Genomic DNA, 21,431 nt, shown 5'->3' with positions numbered 1-21,431 from the left:
TATGGTTAGAGAACATATTCTGTATTTCAATCCTTTTAAATTTATTGAGACCTGTCTTAGCATATGGTATATCTTAGGGAATATTTCTGTGCACTTGAGAAGGATGTGTGTTCTTTAGTATTGAGTAAGGATCTATAAGTCTTCTACATCCTTACCAATTTTTTTTTGGCTGCTTGTTACATGGGTTACTGAGAGAGGTTTATAAGTTGTTTTCTTTTTTTAAAACTGTGGTTTTACATTTGTCTGTTTCTATTTACCAATCTTTGCTTCTTTTATTTGATGGTCTGTTATTAGGCATAAACACATTATGTCTTTCTTATGAATTTCCCCCTTTTGACATTGTGAAATTATTCTCATTTCTAGTAGTATTCCTTGTCTTAAAGTCTTACTTTGTTAAATATTATTATAGCCACACCAAATACTATTATGCTTAGTATTTGCATGGTTTATTTTTTTCTGTCCTTTTACTTCCAGCCTATCTATGTCTTTACTTAAAGCTGGTCTCTTATGAATAGCATATAATTGAGTTTGCGATTTGTGTCTTGTCTGAAAACGTATTTGGAGTGTTTAGTCCATTTATATTTAATATAATTTCACTGTGCTTGAATTTGGGTCTGTCATCTGGCCATTTATTTTGTTTGTCCCTCTGTTATTTTGTTTCTCCTTTCTAGTCATCTTTTGAGTTAATTATGTAGTATTTAGTGTGATGTTCTATATCCTCTGTTGACTTTTAACTATGCTCCTCTTTTATTTTTTTAATGGTTGTATGTATGTATCTGTTAACAGGCATAGTAGATATCCTTAACTGACTACACTCAACCTTGAATTAATATCACATCACATAAGAGTTGAAAACCTTTTAACTGTATGATTCTATTACACAAGTCCCTCCCATCCTTTGTGTTATTGTTATCACCTTTTTACTTTTACATATGTTTTTAACTCTAGTACATTCTCATTACTTGGTCATAATCTTTTAAGGAGTTTATGAAAATAAAAATAGTTTTTATATTTACCACTTGCAGTGCTCTTTTATTTTTCCTGTAAATTCATATTTCTTTGTAATATCATTTTCCATCAGTCCTATGCAACTTTCCAACTCTAGAATTACCAGAGTTTTAAATAAAGCTACAATTAGTACTGAAGTATATTGGCAAATTTACCTTTAGTTGTGAGGCACAACAACCTTTACTGATATTATCGTAGCTTTTCTTAACATTAAGATCCTCCAAGGATAAAATCAAAGCTGGTTCTGAAAGAAAAAAAAAAAGTTAACTAGCAGTCCTTTGAAGTTTTCATAAAGTAATAGGTAAAATTTATCTTTGGACATAGTTTGAGTTTTCAGAGGACTTTGTAAGTGTCTTAATTAAAGGTTAAAGAAAATAACTGTAGTGTTAAAAGGAAAGTTACTACATTTCAGAGTTTGACTCATTATTTGGTAATCTGTTCTTTTTTTTTTTTTTAAGATTTTATTTATTTATTTAACAGAGATAGAGACAGCCACTGAGAGAGGGAACACAAGCAGGGAGAGTGGGAGAGGAAGAAGCAGGCTCATAGTGGAGGAGCCTGATGTGGGGCTCCATCCCATAACACCGGGATCACGCCCTGAGCTGAAGGCAGACGCTTAACAACTGCACCACCCAGGCGCCCTGGTAATCTACCGTTCTTGCGTGTTGTATTATTTGGTGGGCTGAAGCAATTCCTTTTTGGAAAGAGCGACCAAAAAAACAGCCTTTTGAGCAGTTTCATCCAGTGGCAGCTTGGTAAGGATGAGTGGGTGAGATAAGTTGTTAGAAGGCTGGATAATGCTTAAGAACAAGCTACCAAAGGACTTAACATTTTCTCCCAGATTTATTTGGCTTAAAGCTAAGAATGACAGCAGGATCTTGATTATAAAGCCATAATATGGCTCATTTTCATTGTTAATTCACATTAGTGATTTATTGGGTGACACTAGACATATAATCATACTACGACATTGAATGAATACCAGCTAAGTGCTAAACGCTGTATAAAATATTCACAGCTCCAAAATCCTTCCCTTTTAGCGAGTGAGAAAATTAAAGAGGTAGTTGCATTGTGCTGAATGCATGTGACAGTAAAACAAAATTCAGAGTATTACTGAAGTATACAGGACTTGCACCTGGTCCAGACCTGGGGTAAGTTTGGAATTGTAGCACTGGGGAAACAAGTACCTGAACTGAGTTTTAAAGAACTTAGTAAGGTAATGTGATACGAGGATGGGACAGAGAGATTGGAAATGAGTTCAGGAGGAGAGAATTACCTGTCTTGGAGCAAAGAGGAAAAAAGTACTCTGTGGCATACTCAGTGGTTTGGGACAGGAAGAAAGAAATGAGAGGTGAGACTGGGGAGAGGCTTTGGTATGCTCATGGATGACTGCATATGTCATGCTTGGATACTGGGACTGGGTCCTATAGATTTTTATCTATTGGAGCATTTTGATCAGGAAAACTGTTATCTGATTATTATTTTAGAAAGATCATTCCCACTTCAGTGTGAGCAATATTAATAGTGGAACTAGGGAAGTTGCTTAAGAAGGTTGTTGAGGTAACCTAGGCAAAGGATAATGACAGTAAAAATATAGAAGGAAGCATATGATTTGGAAATCGTTAAGAGGTAGAACTGATAAGTGACAGATGGGATGTAGAGGAAGAAAGGGTTGAGGATGACACCCAATTTTCGGGCTTAGGTATTGAAGGGGAATGGTATTGCCATTCCCATAAGTAAGAAAGAAGAAGGGAAGAGGAATAATGGTTTGAAACATGAGGAATTTCGGATACATTAAGTTGGAGACTTCATTAGGAAATTAAACAGTGAGGTCCGGATTTTAAGAAAGCATTCTTTTGGAGATAAAGGAGGGGAATGTCATTAGCAGAGAAGAACCGGACTTATCTTTATGTATCTCTCCTAATGACACAACTCGAAATAGAACTCAGAGCCCATGATTACGTGCCATATCAGTCTGTTTAAACATATTATTTCTATAAAAGACTGTTGAAACATGGATACATAGAAATAACAAAATTCTGGGGCAGAAGATAACATGTAGGGTTGTCAGTATTCTGAAATAACTCAAAAGGAATGAAACGAAGGTGATAAAAGCTGCAGCTCTGTTGCTTCAAAAGTTCTTCTCGTTGACCAGCAGAGGGTGCTCAATCCTGAAGCTCAGTATTTTTTGCTCTGTGCTGCCCTTAAGGCCTAGAAGCTCAGGTCTTTCGAATATAGATTTTTCGTGTTCTTCTTCTTCTTTTTTTTTTTTTTAATGTTTTTTTATTATGTTAGTCACCATACAGTACATCCCTGGTTTCTGATGTAAAGTTCGATGATTCATTAGTTGCATATAACACCCAGTGCACCATGCAATACGTGCCCTCCTTACTACCCATCACCAGCCTATCCCATTCCCCCACCCCCTCTGAAGCCCTCAGTTTCTTTCTCATAGTTCTTCTTACACAGGGCCAGGCATCCAGGATCGTTTTATTTATCCTTGCTTCCAGGACTTAGAAGATATTTGATTTTTTTTTTTCCTGGAGCCAGTCTTCATTGTACCCCCTGTTCCCATGTCTATTCCTTGTTTCCTCCCTAAAGTTTAAGAGTTGAGTCCTCAGGTTAAGAGCTGCCATGGGGCATGGGGTTAGGATAAAATCAGGAGCAGAGCCTGAAAATGTAATGAATCTTTGCCTCTATTAAAAATGCCCAATTTTTGTTTCTAGTTAATTATTAAGATTCAGGGACACACTTGTTTATTTAGTCTTCTGATGCCGGGAATAAAATGCAAGAAGTTGATGTTAGCTTCTAGAAACAGTATTGATAAGCTTGGTTGGGTCTCTTGAGCATCAAGTTCCTCCAGTATCTGATTGGAGGAGCCGATGAAAAACTTCCTGTCCTGGGATATATCCTTTGTCCACCTGCCACATGTCTGAAATGCCCATTAGTCTAGCTTTAGGCATTCAGAGCGCCACTAAAACTCAAAGATTTCACTGGAAGGAACAAAGTAAATGTGGCAGGAGAAATTAAGTTAGTTAGGACTTAACAGAATAGGACATGGGCAGGAAGTTTATTCTAATTAGTTTTAACTGGGGGATGTCAGAAAAGATCTGGAACTAGAATTACACTATTTCCTGTTTATAAACCTTCAAACCTCCCAACTGACTAATGAACTAATTTATTATAAGAAGGGCTAACACTTATAGAATGTATATTGTGTGCTAGGCAGTGTTCTCATTTAATCCTCAAGACAACCCTATGAGATAATTACTGTTACTGTTTCTGTTTTGCAGATTAGGAAACTGAGGTACAGAGAACTTAAGTAATTTGTCTGAGGTTGCTTATGGAGGAGACAACCAGTGCTCAGCACTGTTCAATCCTCCTGTATGTCTTATGCTGCCTAGCACAGTTCCTTGCCCATAGTAGATGCCCAGTAACCCAGGTAACTTTTAAACTGTATCAGTGTGTGATCTAGCATGAAGCTAGTGGATGGCAGTTTTTAGAAACAGAGGCCCATACGAAGTCACTGAGAACTTCAGCAAGATTCATGAAGCTTCTGGGCTCATGAAGATCATTTTTGCTTTTCACTTAGTATAGCAGTAATAGAGCTTAAGGAAATGTGGAAAATGAAGTAGACAAATTTTCAAAGATTTTACTTCACAGCACCCACTCCATTAACTTGAGGGAATAAAAGTTTGGATAACTGGTTATTTTTAATTAGTGTTATTCTTAAAACAGTGTTATTTCTCTGAAATAATATGGTATTCAGTTTTTTTCTTATTAGAGAAGAATTCCTCAAAATAAAAGTAAGAAACTTTGTTTAGTGATGGAGTTGAACAAAGTAATGAATGAAAGCTAACTTAATTGACCTAACAGTAGTAGAGTATGTGAACATTTAGGTCTGATTATGATTTTAAGAACATTTGTTGTGCACTTGGTAAGTGAATTATTTCTTTCATCCTCTTTGACCTTTCTCTTCATTTGCCTACTTTTATCCAGGTGAAGAATCCAAGTTAAGGAATATCCTCATGTAGAAAGATGATTGGGGAAACACCCTGTTTCAGAAATAAATAGTACATTGTCACAGGGTCTTTTTCTTTTTCCTTCATACAAATTCTGGTCTCTTAACCACATTAGTGTTCTTTGTCATTGATAGTGTAATGTGACCAGAAATCAGCCCTAGAAAACTTTGGAAAAGGGACTTGGTGAAGTGGGAGAAAATTAAAGCTGATGGTGAAAAGGCAGGTTTGAGTTTTTATGGCTTTAAGTTAGCCACGCATTATCCACTCTCTTAAACATGGGTAATTGAGAGGTAGCTGCTTATTCTTGCCCGGTCATTGTGCAACTGTCAAGTCAGAGTGTAGGCATCCCAAACCATAAGCATAGGAATAAAAATGCTATATATTTATATCCATGTTCAAGAAAGATGGACTTTCCTAAGTGTGTCACTGTTTGGGAGAAGAGAATGCTATCACCTTTGTAAAGTTGTGAATTATGAAAGACATTTCTGTTGGGTTACTGAATGTCCCTTGGGGTTTGTTTCATTTATAACATTGCCTTGGGCCTTCTGTTACATCCTGTTGGAATGACCTTCTTTTCAACCCCGTGCTGGCAGCTGTAATACGGCTCTTTCTCCTGAATCCTTTAGGCTTGTCACATGACAAACATGAACTGTGACCCCTTTGTTCTTTACCCAGATGATTTGGTTTCTTTAATTTTTTTCTGTTTAACATTTTTGCCTTATTTCCTTTCCTTTTTTTCCCTTTTTGCTCCCTTTTTTATTTCCTACCTAGACAAGGGTTATTGTGGGGTTTGGGGAGCATTTTAGTTTTTTTATTAAAGTATAATACTGATGCAGAAAAGCAGACAAATTAAAGCTCACTGAATTTTCATAGCACAAGCACACTCATGTAGACACTACTCCAGTCAAGGCAGAGCATACCACCAGAACCTCAGATAACCCTCCCTTGTCTCCTTCTGGGCACTACTCCTCTCCCCGCAAGGGGAATCATTGTCCTCACTTCCATAGCTCTGAACTGTATAGAAATGGAATCAAACTGTATGTATCCCTTTATGTCTGGATCCTTTCATTTAATATTTTTGTGACATTCATCCATGTTACTCAGTTTGTTACTACTGTGTAGTATTCCATTTGTATAAATATTCCACAACTTACCTATTCTAAATGGGCATTTGGGTTGTTTCTTGTTTAGGGCTATTATGAATAATACTGCTAAACATTCTCATACGTGTTTTTCGGTGAACATATGATATAGTTCTGGGTATTTACATAGAAGTGGAATTGCCAGGACATAGTGTATCCAGCTAGCCATTTAATTTCAAAATTCATATAAAACACTAAATGATTTTAGGCAAACTCTTAGTACTTGAACATTCATAAACAACTATCGATTCAGCGTTAGCATATTATATCTAATTTTTGGCTAAGAAAAATACCTCTATTTAAATGTACTACAGTTTAAAAAGAAAAAAAATAAAATAAATGTACTATAGTTTTAAACAGGTAATTCCTATATACAACAAAATTGCCACTCACTGTCCATGATGCGTTTTATTAACTGTCTTCCTAATGTGTGTTTTTTATCCAGTTTTCCAAAGCTGAGTTGTCCAGTCCATTCTGCAAAAATCTTTTTTTATTAAAGATTTTTATTTATTTGTGAGAAAGAGAAGGAGAGCTCACAAGCAGGGGGAGTGGCAGGCAGAGAGAGAAGCAGGTTCTCTTCTGAGCAAGGGCCCTAATGCGGGACTCGATCCCAGGACCCAGGGATCATAACCTGAGCCGAAGGCAGATGCTTAACCAACTGAGCCACCCAGGCATCCCCATTCTGCAAAAATCTTATGAAAATATTGAGATGGTGATAATTTACAGTAGTTAAGATTACATCTACGTTATACCACCTCTAAGTGGTAATGTTGACAGGGAAGAGGAATGTGCTAGTGCTTGACTTCCATGCTTAGCTGAAGTTACAGAGGCGGACACTTGTATTTGTACAAACTGCATTCATTACTAAGAACCTTGCAGAAGTGGTGAGAGACTAGCTCTATACCATAGATGGGCTCTCGGATAAGTAGTCAGGCAGTTGTGCAGGCAAAGGAATGTTTTTCTTTCTAAAAATGTGGACTTCCCAAAATTTGTTCCATGGACCCTTTTGAGCAAGTTTAACCTAACGAGTATAGAAATGTGATTGTGATATCATATTCCCCCCAAATTGCAAAGCATCTTTCAAGGAAAGTTTATTTGACCATCAGATAAAGTGCCCCTCAGTCAATCTGTGAACATGCATGGAATTAAGTTGACTTGTTTTGACCACAGTGTTATTGGAGACCTTAAAAAGGATTTCTTTCTCCTTCATCAAAACAAAGCAAAACAAAACAGAAATGTAGAGGGAGTAATTAAAATTTGATAGTTATAAAAGGATGGTTATGGAACCAGAAGTTTTGCTTCCTGTGTTAGGTAAATATCTTTTCTTACATAAGTCTTTTGGAGGGTGAAAGGAGAGTTACCAACCCTATTGAGATGTTTTTGGGTACAAAGTAGGGTTTTAAAAAATAATGAGAAAATAAAGGATATCACCTTTACAAGATTATCCTTTGGGGGCTCCTGGGTGGCTCAGTTAGTTAGGCGTCTGCCTTCGGCTCAGGTCATGATCCCAGTATCCTGGGATTGAGCCCTAGGTCGGGCTCCCTCACCCTTTCCCTCTGCCTGCTGCTCCTCCTGCTTGTGCACTCACTCTCTCTCTCTCACTCTGCCAAATAAATAAATAAAATCTTTTAAAATTATCCTTTGTCTAAAAATTCTGTATTTTTCATTTCTCTTTCCAATCTTTTTTGTTTGTTGGTTTGTTTTAATACTGTTGTGTAAACACTGATATTTAGAAAACTGTCTTAGTATAAGCATATTGGGTTCCATTCATTTTTGAATGACATTTAGGGCCCACATTGGTTGATAGTCCCTATCTTCAAAAAGCTTATGATCTAGCGGGTATGTAGTTGTGGTGGTAGCATATACAAATTACTGTAATACTATGTAAGGTAATTACTGCAGCGAAAATTCCTTTGGTGGGGGCAGCAAGTAGACCCATTTGAAATGGGTCTTAAAAGATGAATTGATTGGTCTGGAATGGCCTTTAGCTGATCTTTATCTGTTGGCCACATTTAAGATGCTTTGTAAAGGAGCAGTGGGAAGTAAGCCCGTAGGGAAGCCAGGTGATGAGTTGGTACCTGATTTGGTAGATAATACAGGACAGTGACTAAGAGCACTCACTTCAGATCCAATTAGAAATTGAGTCACAGTTCAGTTTTGCTATGTGACTTTGAACAGGTTGCGTAACCTATCTAAGCGCAGTTTTCTCATTTGATAAATGGTGACAGCACCCATGTAACTTGCTGCAGTGTAAAATGAAAGAAAAGGGATCGTGTGTGGGAGGTGATTCACACAGCTGTCAATATAACAAGTGCTCAGGTAGCTTCTCTCGATAGCAGCGAGCCGTCGAAGATTTTTGAACCACAGAATGGTGGGATATGAACCATGTAAGGCTTTTTCTTTCACTTTTATAATTGATATACAAAAGACTGCACACATTTAAAGTATACAGTCTGATAGGTTTTTACACATACACCTATGAAATCATCACCACAATTGAAATAATGACCACATCCATCACTCCCGGAAGTTTTGTCTAAGACCCTTAAAGAGAGAAGTCTGGCCTTCAATGCACAGCAAAGAATGGAGTGAAGTCGAGCCTGGAAGTGAAGAAATCAGTTTAAGAGGCTGTCACCATGGTCCAGGTGAGAGAGAGAGAATGAATGAGGTCATGAGCTAGTACGGAGGCAGTTGGCCTCCCCCCAAGAGATGGGGCTGCTGAGGGACAGGGTTGAACCTGCTGCTTCATTGTATTCTCTCTAGCACCTATCTCAGTGGCCAGAAGCTAGTGAGCTCTTCCATTCTGAAGACAGTTTTTCCCTGTATGAAAGATTGCTTACTTTAAACTTTTTTCTCTCTTTATTCTGTTTAGGGCTTAAAAGACAATCTTCTTGCTTCTGGGACATCCAGTCTGACAGCCACCAAACAGTTGCTTCGTCCAAGAATCACAAGAATCTGTCTCAGGGACTTGATATTCTGTATGGAACAGGAAAGAGAGATGAGGTATTCTCGAGCTCTATACCTTGCCCTTCTGAAATGACCACGCACTCTCCATCCAGATCCTTGCTGTTTACTGCCAAAGAAGACATAAAGAGCATTGTGGCACTCTCCTGAAATTTCAGTTTCTGGAAAATAATCACCAATAGGGAAGACCATTGTTTACAGTTACAAACTTTTATTAAATCTTATTTATACATCCCATGGGGTTCTTAATGACTAGAATTCAACTTTGTCTTCTGGAAATTGGTTAATGAAATACAGTTTATACAGACGTAGGCTTCTGCCTATGTGTGCATTTAATTACAGCAAGTTAAGGCCCTGTTTGGTACCACCTGCTTCATTTGCCAGACTGTTAACAGGTGAGGTGATATCCCTAATACAGCCAGCGTTAAGATGCAGGTGAAAGAAAGGAAGAGTCACTACTTACGAGGCAAACTGTATTTCATCCTCTACTGAACCTGTCTCAAGGTGTTAGGTTTTCTGGGCTGGGATCAGAAGTTGCCTAGCTAATTGTGACAGTCACCTTCTGTAGTTGCAGGTGACAAGCCACAGATTAGGGTCTGTGGCAGCTTTGGTCAGCTGCATCCCAGTGTTTTCAAAACTGAGGCAAATGGGAATCGTTTGTGCCTGAGGTTGCTGTTCTCTGGTTCATCACCATGGGCTACTTCTGATACCAAGTGAGGGGACATTCTTGTCAGGGAAGCTGTAAAACTGTAAAACAGGAGCTCACTGAATATATACCTCACTGGAAACTGGAAAAGGTGGGAAGTACTGGAAGGAATGAAGGGGCATTGCATTCCACCTGAGGAGGGGAGAGTGAAAATGGAATCCCAGAGCGGGAAGTGTGTGCTGCACAGGCTCCCTCCATTCCGGGGGTGAGATTGGAACTCCAACGCAGCTGGTACGGGTTTTGTTGACAGGACAAAATCACAGTCCAACCAAAAAGGAAAATGTATCAAACATTTTCAAATTTGCAGTATTTCAAAAGGAAGAAGTTATTTTTTTTGTTTTGTGTATTGTTTTAAATCTTACGGATAGTTTTGTAAAATCCTTTTCGTTACTGTAAGTTTTAAGCATCTTGTTGCATTTAAAAAACCCTAATTGATGATTAGAAATTTTTAACAATAAGACTCCATTTTGGATTCAGTACTCAGAAGGTAATGTCAGCATCTCATTGTTGGAGATCTTGTCTCTAAATGTATTATGAGAAGCATGTTATATATATATGCAAGATATATATTCATCTGAGGAGGAAGCTGATGTTTTATAAAGCAAACCCTCTTTTTTTTTTTTTAATTCCACTTTGTGGCATGTAGCTGGTGAAAAGTAATAGCTGTATTTAGAATCACATACAGAAAGAACCAGTAAGTCCTCCAGGAAGGCTAAAAAAAATGAAAAACAAAACAAACCAATAAAGAAAAGCTGCTTTTTAGGAAAGGAATTCAGGGGAAAAAACACACCTCCATTATGTTACTCCTCATCCTGTTCTTCCCATCAGGACTGTTGCAGCCATGTTCTATACAGTAGTAAATGTTAAATTGGCCACATTTTTTTGTTTCAGCAAGTTATTATGTAAAATGCTAAAAATTATGTATATGTTAAAAGAATACTTTCAGAAGAGATCTGTACCTAAAGTTGTTTTTGTATATTTAAATGCTTAGCTTTATTTTTTGTAAAGTGCAGCATTTTCCCATATTTGTGTATAATCTTATTGATCAGATGTTTAAAATTATTTCAAATACTTCATTAAAATAATTATTTTATTATAAGAATAACTTTGCTCAGTCCCTGACTTTGAAAACCAGTATCTTTAGTAGTAAGCCCCCACAGCCGAGGGCCGGGCAATGGATCTTTCTTGGCTCTGATTGTTACTTGCTTTGGAGTATCAGCATTTGGGTTCCAGAACCTAACTTCAAATCCAAGTTGCTGTATCACTTTCTTTGGAATAGTTGTGAATTTGCATGCTATTTGACTCCAAAGAAAGTTAAGCATATTCATTACAAAAGCTTTTCTTGGCCCACCAGGGTTTTCTTACTAAAGTATTCTTTTTCAAAATTTATTTTTAATATATATTTTTAAACTCGTGTCGTGAAGTGTATCTTACCCACAAAAGAACAAATACAGTGTATCCAAAGTATTCTTCCGCTCAGTTTGCAAAAATGGTGGCCTTAGGGTGGATTTTATCTATAAATGCATTCTCTGTGACTCATACAGTGTTGCCCACGTTTTAATTTACAAAAATCTATATTTCCACTTCTTTTGAAAAATCAGAAGATTTGGAGTCATTAGTTATATCCTTGTATATGGTAATCCACTGGAACCATCCAGTGCCTATTCACTTTAGATACGGGGGCATAAGTTTACCTTCCCTGGTACTTAAAGAACTCTTTAAGTACTGAAGTTTGTGACTCTCTGCCTTCAATATTTATCTTGGGTAATGATCAGTAAGAGTAAAATACTGGAAATTCTCTTACCTTTTTTTTTTTTAGCAACTTTATTGAGGTATACTTTATATATAAAATTGACCGATATTTCATCCATTTACTTTTAATGTGACCTTTTAAATTGTTTCCTCTTGAGTATCTTTAAAATCCAAGATCCTTCTGGTAAAAAAAGAGCAACATTTAACATTCTTTTAAAGCTTGTATTTCTTAAAACCTGCATTTGAGGTAAATTTCGTTTTGTTAGAATTTTGGCAAAACTTTATTTAGAATTAAGGCCATTTATACTAATTATGTCATGGTTGCAGCAAAGAACACACATAATGTTAGGGCATATTTAGAAAAATATGGAACCAAGATCTCAGGCCGATTAAGTTGGACTTTATCCTTAGTTGTATAATGAACCAACTTGTGTTTTTAAAAGTCTGACCTCAACAAGACTCAGTGATCCTGGATGAAATGAAAGTATAATACGTCATATGTTTATACACGACCTGGTAGCTAGTTTTTATTTTATTGCTGTGAGCAGTGTTACCTTTTCAGACACTTTTCATACTCCTCCCTGAACTGAAAGGACTTTTTTTTTTCGTGTGGGCATGATTTACATCTGGTACCAGTATCTTTTTCTCTGACTTTTTAACCAGTTCTGACTATTTTCATATGTGTTTCAATTGTATTGCATTGGTACATTTGCTTTTTTACTGAAGTTGTTTCACAGGTTGAAAATTGGTCCTCAGTAGAATTTCTTTGCCATATTTTTCTTTTGGGAAACACTGAGAGAGTGCCGTGCAGGCAAGCAGCCTGCGGTTTGCCACCATATACCTGAATACTGACTGGTAGGTGAGAGGAACAGGCCTGTAACAGTGAGATGTTCAGAGTTTATGTAGACCTAACACATTGAATATTTGTGGGAAGAAAATACTCCCTAGGAACTCATTTTAAGACTTTTGACTTTGTGGATAAACCATGAGAGCAATTTTAATAGCAGCTCTTCTCCTTTAAGATAATAATGCAGGTTGACACCTTTCTAAGTTTTCTTGTTGTAGGTGGTATTGAGGCGACATTGCGTTGGCTGCCTATCTCAGTCTTGCCTCTTACCAGTTGTGTGACCCAGGGTAAATTATTTAACTTTTCTGTGCCTTTGTTTCCTCATCTGGAAAATAAAAGACCATAAGGAAAATGAACACTTAATATTTTTGGTGCATTTCTTCCTATTAAAAAAAAAAAAAAGGATTTATTTTTTCTAGAGAGAGAGAGAGCACACAAAAGCAGGGGAGGGGCAGAGTGATAGAATCCCTAAACAGACTCCCAGCTGAGCATGGAGCCCTACACCTCACAGGGCTCAGTCCCAGGACCTCAAGATCATGACCCGAAACCAAGAGCCAACTGACCGACCAACTGAGCCACCCAGATGCCCCACTTCCTACTTTTTTCCATAGTACGCTATTTCTTTTTTTCTATGTTAAATCTGTAGATGTGTTAGGTCATACTATTGATCCAGCTTGGTGTCCTTTCCTACATACCATTGGAGATGCTGGGAGAAAATAAGAAGAGAAACACAACCAGGAGAATAAAACATTCCTTTCGAAGTCTGTCGTTCAAAGCGGTATTAAGGCCATGTTTCTCATTTTCTCACACAGAATTTGGATTTGTTTAAAACTATTTCAGGGGCGCCTGGGTGGCTCAGTCCTTAAGCGTCTGCCTTCGGCTCAGGGTGTGATCCCAGCGGTCTGGGATTGAGCCCCACATCAGGCTCCTCCACTGGGAGCCTGCTTCTTCCTCTCCCACTCCCCCTGCTTGTGTTCCCTCTCTCGCTGGCTGTCTATCAAATAAATAAAATCTTTAAAAAAATTTTAAAAAATTAAAAAAATAGAACAATTTCAGTTTGTTGTCCTTAGGGGCGAAGTACCTTTTAATCTCATCATTGCTTGTACTGGCCCTCTGCATGATAAAGTAACGAGGAAGGAGAACTGCCATAATTCTACCTAAGCTGTTTTTAGCACATTGAAAGCTAGTATAGAAATGTTACTCGTGAGGTTTAGGTTATCGGACTGATAACTTCTGTTTGTAATTTTAATGGAGGCTTTTGTCTGAAGATGAGGGGAAGGTCGGCTTCTTGAAGAAATCTTGTATCTTAGGCCTTCACTTCCCTGAATAGAAGTATGAAGTCATTGTACCGAGTGGTCTCCAAAGAACCTTTAGACCTGCAGATGGTAATATGACTATCTCTCTGGGTACTCCTTAGCAATGTTAATTCCTATAGAAGTAGACCGTGGTCACCTCTAACACAGAGGTGAATAAATGGTACATTGTGTCATTTCCAAGGCTTCCACCATTATCAGAAAGTGGGTGGTGCTGGGCTAGTCCCCAGTCAAAGAACAATTCAAGCATCATTACTGATCTGTGTTGAGCTGTAAAAATTTCTTAGGGCTGATGTGACAAATTTCCACAAACTAGTTGGCTTCAAACAACAGAAATGTGTTTTCTCACAGTTCTGGAGGCCAGAAGTCTGAAATCAAGGTGTTGGAAGGGCGGGGTTCCCTTCATGGGCTCTAGGAGAGAACTTTCCTTGCCTTTCCAGCTACTGGTGACTTTTGATGTTCCTTGGCTGTGGCAGCAGAATGCCAATGTCTGCTTCCATCCTTACACGGCTCTGTCTTCCATGTCCTTTTCTTCTTATAAAGACACCTAGTCATTGGATTTAGGGCCTACTCCAATTCAGTATGATCTCATCTTGGCCCTTAACCAACATCTGCAAAGACTCTATTTCCAAATAGGGTCCATTGTAAGGTTCCAAGTGGACATGAATTTGGGGTGGGGTGGGGGAGAATGACACTATTCAGGCCACTGCAGGAGGATCCTATATGTGATTAAATATTCCTGATACTTCTATTTTCTGCCTTTGACTTCAATAATAGTGAAAAACTTAATGGTTGTTAAAATGGAAAGGGCTGATACTGTAACTCTTTACAGTGGAGACTTAGAATCTTGAGTTTTGTCAAGATGTCTGTCCTCCCCCCTTTTCTTCCCCTTCAGGCAAAGGCTTTTGGTGGCTTTGTTCTGAGAAATGTGTCTTTGATGTGGTTAAAACTGTGTTGTCCTAGTGTTTAGAGTAGCGTATTCAAGTGAATCTGCCTCCTGTATTATTGGGGAAGGAAAGGAAGGAGCAAAGTCCAGGATTCCTGGAGAGAGACGCATCACAAAGAGAGACTTGGAAATTGGAGATTTCCAATTTTTGGAGTTGGAATTTTGGAATTTGGAAGTTATTTTGCAAAATAACTTCCTTGACTAATCATGAACAGGCTTCTGCAACTGGGATTTGGTACCCAGTTCTAAATCGTGGGTCACAACAGGCAACTCAGGTTTTTTATCAGATTTCTTCTGAGATAGAATATTAAAAAGATCGTAACTAATTTTAAGAATGTGTATTTTGCCTGTTATAGCTTTAAAAAGCCATCCTCTTTTTTCTTATGGATTTACTAAATAACTAGGCAAACGGTTGGCAGCGGTTTTGGGGAAAGGCCTTTAGAAGTCTGCATATACTCTAGGGAGAACCCCACAGGAAAGTCTATTGAATGTAGTCTGTAAAGGTCAGAAAACAGCAGCCTTTGCCTAAAATATTAGCATAGGAACAATCATTGAGCAAGTTCTCAAGACTTGGTTTCATGGCACAGTGACTTCAGTTATCTCAAGGGAAGACTGAAATCTCAGCTTTCCAAGATTAAGTTTTAATCCATTTTTTTTGAAAGATGCAAAGGCAGGCATGGGGATTAGGAGAAAAGATACCAAATCAAGCAAGACGATAAGATGTTGCATCCTTTATCCAGTTGTCTGTTTCAAGGTTACTGAGTGACATCAATTGCTAAGGCACAGACTAGGTTACCAAGATGAACTTGTCTGCTGAACAAGATGTTTATGTGGTCTAGTCTACCACATTTAAGTATAAATCCACTTAGAATCAAGCCATTAATTTGCAGTCCAAGGTTCTAGATACTTCTGAGGCTATCTAAAGGTTATCTAATCCCATCTAATGAAAGAACTCTCTTCAGCATCCCTGAAACACAGGTCCTCTACTTGAATAGTGCACGTGGTGGTGACCTTAGTATCTTTCACAAGCCATTCTTGAATTGTCCTGTTATTTCTATATTCTGCCTTGGTTTAATTTGAAATCTGCCTTCCTATAATTTAGTATTTGGTGCCTACTTTTGTTCTGTTAGGTTACATAATAACAGTAGCAATTTTTCAAGCACTATCAGGTACTGGGCCATGCTAAGCATTCCACCGGCGCCATCTAAACACCCCCACCCCTACACACAGCCTCATGAGAGAGTGGCAGGGACCCATTTCCTCCTGCACGCACAGCTAGACCATGAATCTCCTTTAGTTAAATGTGGCCATGTGTCTGAGGTCTGACCAAAGACGCGTAGGGAGAAGTGATGTGCAACATTTCCGATCTGGCTCAAGACAACCTGCCTGAAGATGGCAAAGCCACCAGGTGCAAGGAGCCTTGGGTCACTGAATTGTGGCTTGGACCAAACTGCCTGTTGACCAAGAACACCATTTTGGCCTATGTACAAGCAGGAAATAAACATCTAGTGTGTAAACAACTAACAATGTATCTGTTCTCACAGTTCATATAGTTGAATTAACACTACAGATAGCTGCTGCTAGTGGTGTTTCTGTATTACAGATAACGACACTGGTGTGGCAAGAGACTAAACATTATAGCAGAAGTCGCAGAGAAAGTAGTTGAGTCAGGATTTGAACCTAGGTCTATCCAGCCGCAGAACCTGCAGTCTTGATTCCTACACTGAGCCGGGGTGAGGGGGATTGTTTGTTTGTTAATGCTTCAGGGCTAAATCTCTGTCCCACATGATAGCACTTTAACTATGTGAGGATAACTCCATTTCCCTTCCTACTTTTCATGTCCCTTCTGCAACTGAAGGGACGCAGATCATCAATTCTCACAACGGTCATCTAGATTTCTCAGTATTTTAATTGTTCCCTTGACTGCATTCCATCACACTAAAGGCCACATTAAGATGTGGTTCCCACACTAAATGCAACACAACCCATAAGGCTTGGAGAGTCAGGAGGGTGGTGAGCCCATTTGCTATTTAGGGCAGAAGTCCATAGTGCTATTGGTGCAAAGTCAGATTGTGGAAGTATGAAGCTTGTGGCTAAGGACTCACCCCAGGGCTTTTTCTCATGATTCCGAGAGGAGTCAGTGGGCCATGATTCCGAGAGGAGTCAGTGGGCCAACTGTGGGGATAACGTAAGCTTATCCTTACCTAGGAATCAGTTAGGAACACAGGATGTCAAGGCCCATCCTGACCTACTGAATCAGAACCTGCATTTTAGCAAGATCCCCAGATGATGCCTGTGCTCCCTAGAGCTGGAGAAGCACTGCTCTGATTGCCTTTATCCACCTAAAGAGAGAACCTCACATATGTTCTGCCGTGCTTCCTTTTGTTTTGGCCCATTGGTTCTAGCCACTCACAATCATTTAAATTTTGATTCTGTGATGTATGGAGGACATTTGAGTTCAAGTTAGTAACTAACCATTATCCCTCTCAGCCTGTGTCACCCACACGTTTCCAAAGCATGACTTGTGCGTTCATTCAAGTTGTCCACAATGTGTGGACCGGGACAGGGCCAGCTATAAAACTGTGAAGCATGTTGCTGCCCTCCCACCTCAGCTTATTAACTGGCACTGGTAGCACTCCATGGCCAACTGCGACGATATCAAATCGATAGTGCCACTGCACTGTAACATTTCTATGAGCAGCTCTGGAGAGCGTGCTCGGTAATTCGCACCACCTAGCCTGTGCGTAGCCAGCCTAGCAGCCATCTCAAAGAGGAGCATGATAATGGTTTAGAAGATCCACAAAATGGGAGGCTGAAACAACAGAAATCTATTTAGGGGTGTCCCCACCCACCCAAAGTACTTCAGAATGTGGCTATATTTGAATATAGGGTCTTTAAAGATGTAGTTAAATTAAAATGAGGTCTTTAGAGTGACCCTAATCCAATATGACTGGTGTCCTTAGAGGAGGAGATTAGGACCCAGACAAGTACAGAAAGAAAACCATGTGAGGACACATCAAGAAAGCACCACCTACAAGCTAAGGAGAGGGGTCTCAAAAGAGCCGTGCTGCCATCTTGATCTTGGACTCCTGGGCTCCAGGATCATGAAAAAATAGATTTCTGTTGTTTCAGCCTCCATTCTGTGGTACTTTGTTATGGCAGTCAGGCTAACTAGTATACCCTTCCCTCCCCTCTTCTGCCATTACTTTTTGGCAGAATGGGTCAACTGGCTCTAGCCGGATGAGCTGAAGTAGTACCTTAACTGTCTGTCTGAGAAATGTGGGCATAAATGATACATTTACAGGGCCTCAAGGTGTTTGCTGCAGTAAAGTCCTAGATGAAGTAAAAGATGGCTTTAAATGGAAGAATCAGGCGCCTGAGTGGCTCAGTCGTTTAAGCGTCTGCCTTTGGCTCAGGTCATGATCCTGGGGTCCTGAGATCAAGCCCCACATCGTGCTCCCTGCTCAGTGGGGAGCCTGCTTCTCCCTCTCCTTCTGCCTGCTGCTCCCTGTGCTTGTGCGCTCTCTCTCTCTCTCAAATAAATAAATAAAAATCTTGAAGAATCACCACGAGGGTTACAAGGTACAGGGGAATGTTCAAGGTGTCTGCATACATGAGATTTAATCAAAGCTTACAGGAAAAGTCAGTATACAGCACCCCTTAAACAAACTGCTAGGCGAACCAAAAAATGATTCACCATTCAGCACAAACTCTAGCAGCCCTGTCATCTTGTCCCCTCGATGTCAGAATCCCTTTCTCTCAACTCCTGATGGGGCAGTGTCCCAGCCACGCTGCCCCTGCTTCTCCTACTAATGTTTCTGCTACTGCTTTTGTTCTCTCTTTGTAGTACCTTCTTGGACATTTCTACATCTGGGGACAATTCTCTGTACATCACATTCAAACCTGAGAAAGGAAGTGGTTGGGTCTATTAAATGTTCCTCCTCTTGGATATTCATCCTTATTGGATGTGATTTTCTGCTAAACTACCTCGTAGGTGCTGGCCAGCCTGTAGATGGCTGCTCCAGTGTCAGTGCTAATGCAGACAGCTGTGGCCCAGCATGGCCAATGTCACAGGTAGAAAGCAAGACAGATCTGGTGCAAGGAAGTGCCCTTGGCAGTGTGGTTGAAAGAGAGGCTTCAGCACTGCAGGGATGCTACACCCCTGCCACTCAAAGGTGGTCCGTGAACTAGCAGCAGCGTGGGCATCACCAGGAACTTGTTGGACGCAGAACTTTGGCCCCTCCCCCAGAGCTGCTCAGTCAGGATCTGCGCATTACCAAGATGCCCAGGAGATTTGTGTGTGTATAATATGTTTACGAAGCGTGATGCTACCAACCCTCTCATTGATTTTTTAGTAAATCTGGTCTTTTCTCTTAATTAGGTTTGCTTAAAACTGCATGCCCCTGTGGGTCAGATCAGATCCAGGCTTAGGAATTTTAAAGCTGTACTGAACCTTGGCCATATAGTCAGATTTCAGAATGAGACATGGAAGCCCAGAGAGATGAGGTGATTTGCCTGGAAGCCATGACATTTGAATGCATTAAATTACGCACAATTTTCTAGGGACACTGGTAATATAAAAATATGTTTTCTTATGCAACCTGGCAATGCTGTGTCAGTTTCTGAGCCAAATACACTTAAGAACCGGGTCTAAAGTTATAGTAATGGGTGACTTAGCTAGCTACATATATTAACCGTATTCAGAGGGGCCAGTGCAATGGAGGGTTGGAGAAAAGTTGACAGGGATTGTCCACCAAAGAGAAACATCACCATTCTTCCAGTGAGGGGGCCAATGCTTGGCAGTTTTCCCTATCTGGCCTTCCTCTCTTAGGAGAGAGTAGTAAAGCCTGTTGGATTTCTAAGGAATTCTCCCACATCTTTTACATTTCAGATTTCCATTTTGACTCACATCAGCATGCCTTGGGCCCCCACAAGTTTTTAATCTCCGACAATAAAAGTAATTGTAATAGTAGCACTGACAGCAAGAATAGTAACTACAGCACTTGAGGCCCACTACATAAAGAGCTGTGTATGTTACACTGATACTATGATTCTGAACAAAATGTACCATTGCAATCTTGGGGCTTGACCCCAATGAATTTCCCATTTGATTCATTAATCGATCTGATATTTTAAAATATTTTTCTTAGGCTCTGTAAGGGTTGTTGTTCATTCAAGATTTACCTACAGAATATCCACTTTACAGAGTTTTGAGGTGGTGGAATTATACACATGAATACTCAAAAGAATTTTAGAGAGCTTAGAACAAGCACATCTTTTTACAGATGACAAAAAATAATGCCCATAAAAGGTCAATGGCAAAGCAGAAACTGGAGCCCAGGGGGACAGTCAAAAGGCCATTCAAGTGTCCCTTGCAGCTGTGAGCCTGGGGTTGGGAGCTGCCTGACAGCCTGACATCTGGGCATTTGCTTGGGCACGCTGGCAACATATTTACACCCATTCACCAGTGACAGGTCTTACTTACCTTTGGCTCTTCCTTCCCGACAGACAGGTTTCTGCTTTGTAAGTTGGATACGCTTCAATTCACTCTACCATTTTCCCTCCATGTGCAGTAGTGCTGTTCTTGTCTCTAGATTTCTTGTGTTCATTGGTTTTGCCATGCACACAACAGACATATATTTGATGCCTACTGAATACCAAGCAGTGCATCTATAAAGGGTGTTCCAGGATAAAGAACACATATGACCTGCCTCTAGGAGCTCCCTACATAGCAGATGAGACATACAGGAAGCAGGTGATTGGAACACAGTGTGCCAAGGGTGAAGGATGAACTAGTGCTTTGGGATGGTTTCAGTTGTTGTTTGCATCAACCTCTATTTCTTTCATTTTCTGCCTTTTCTTTCAGTTTCTTTTTCTTTTTGAAAAAGAATAAATATCAGATAGCTTAAGGATAGAACTTTGTTTTATTTTATCACATGTCCATTGTACTCCAAACACTGTGACAGGTACACAGAGAAGAACCACATGGGGGAGACAAACCTGTCACCAAATAACTGTGTGGTATGTTGAGTGCTGAGACAGAGGGCGTGCAGGGCCCCATGGGGTCCACAGGAGGAGGACCTGCTCTGGAGGAGATGGGGACTTGGGGCCCTTTCTGCCTCAAGGAAGAAGGCTGTGCAAACAGAAGGCAAAGGCATTGTGACATGTCTTACTTGGGGACTACTCCGTTTACCAAGGCTGGAACATGTCAAGTGCAAAGGACAGAATGACAGCTTTTGTAAGCCAAGTTCAGGGGGTCCAGGAGTTTACCAGACTCTCTTGTCAGATTCCACTGGTGGTAGCACAGGGCATGTATCCAGACTCAAAGCCCTTTAATTACAATATGCTGATGGTACACACACGGGCACACGAGAGGTAAGACCCACTTGAATTTAGGTGCTAGAGGTCCTCAGCTTTCACAGTCTCCACTTTTGCCTGCAGTTCACACACACCAGCCCACCTCCATTTGTTGGTTTTGGTCTTCATATGTGGCAGGACTTAGTGATAGGTCATCTCACGGTGGCCCTACCTGCCTGCCAGGCACCATCACTGAGAGAACAGCCAGGGGTGGGTCACTGCCCTGCTGCCTGAGCCAGCATTTGCAAGACCCTGAGGGCTCTTTCTCAGACTCCTCCTCCTTGGTGGGATTGGTGGAGATGGGTTAAGGCTAAGGACACAGCTCCAGGATGGGGTTGGTCCACTGAGGCCCCACGTGATTGCGTTGTGGTAAC

General features: G+C 40.0%; 1 protein-coding gene across 1 annotated transcript in view; it reads left to right on the top strand.

The window, feature by feature from the left end:
* The window catches only part of TAF4B (TATA-box binding protein associated factor 4b), a 127,009-nt gene extending 115,864 nt beyond the window's left edge, over nucleotides 1-11,145 (top strand). Inside the window, exon 15 of the mRNA XM_008692810.2 lies at nucleotides 9,045-11,145. Coding sequence (XP_008691032.2) covers nucleotides 9,045-9,212 — 168 coding nt within the window. The 3' untranslated portion in view covers nucleotides 9,213-11,145. The remainder of the gene's footprint in view (nucleotides 1-9,044) is intronic.
* Nucleotides 11,146-21,431: the final 10,286 nt, after the last annotated feature.

This window comes from Ursus maritimus, unplaced genomic scaffold, assembly GCF_017311325.1.
Source record: "Ursus maritimus isolate PB19 unplaced genomic scaffold, ASM1731132v1 scaffold_18, whole genome shotgun sequence".
Lineage (NCBI taxonomy): Eukaryota > Metazoa > Chordata > Mammalia > Carnivora > Ursidae > Ursus > Ursus maritimus.
The sequence above is the reverse complement of the archived record's forward strand: the minus strand, read 5'-3'. Positions and strand labels throughout refer to the sequence as shown.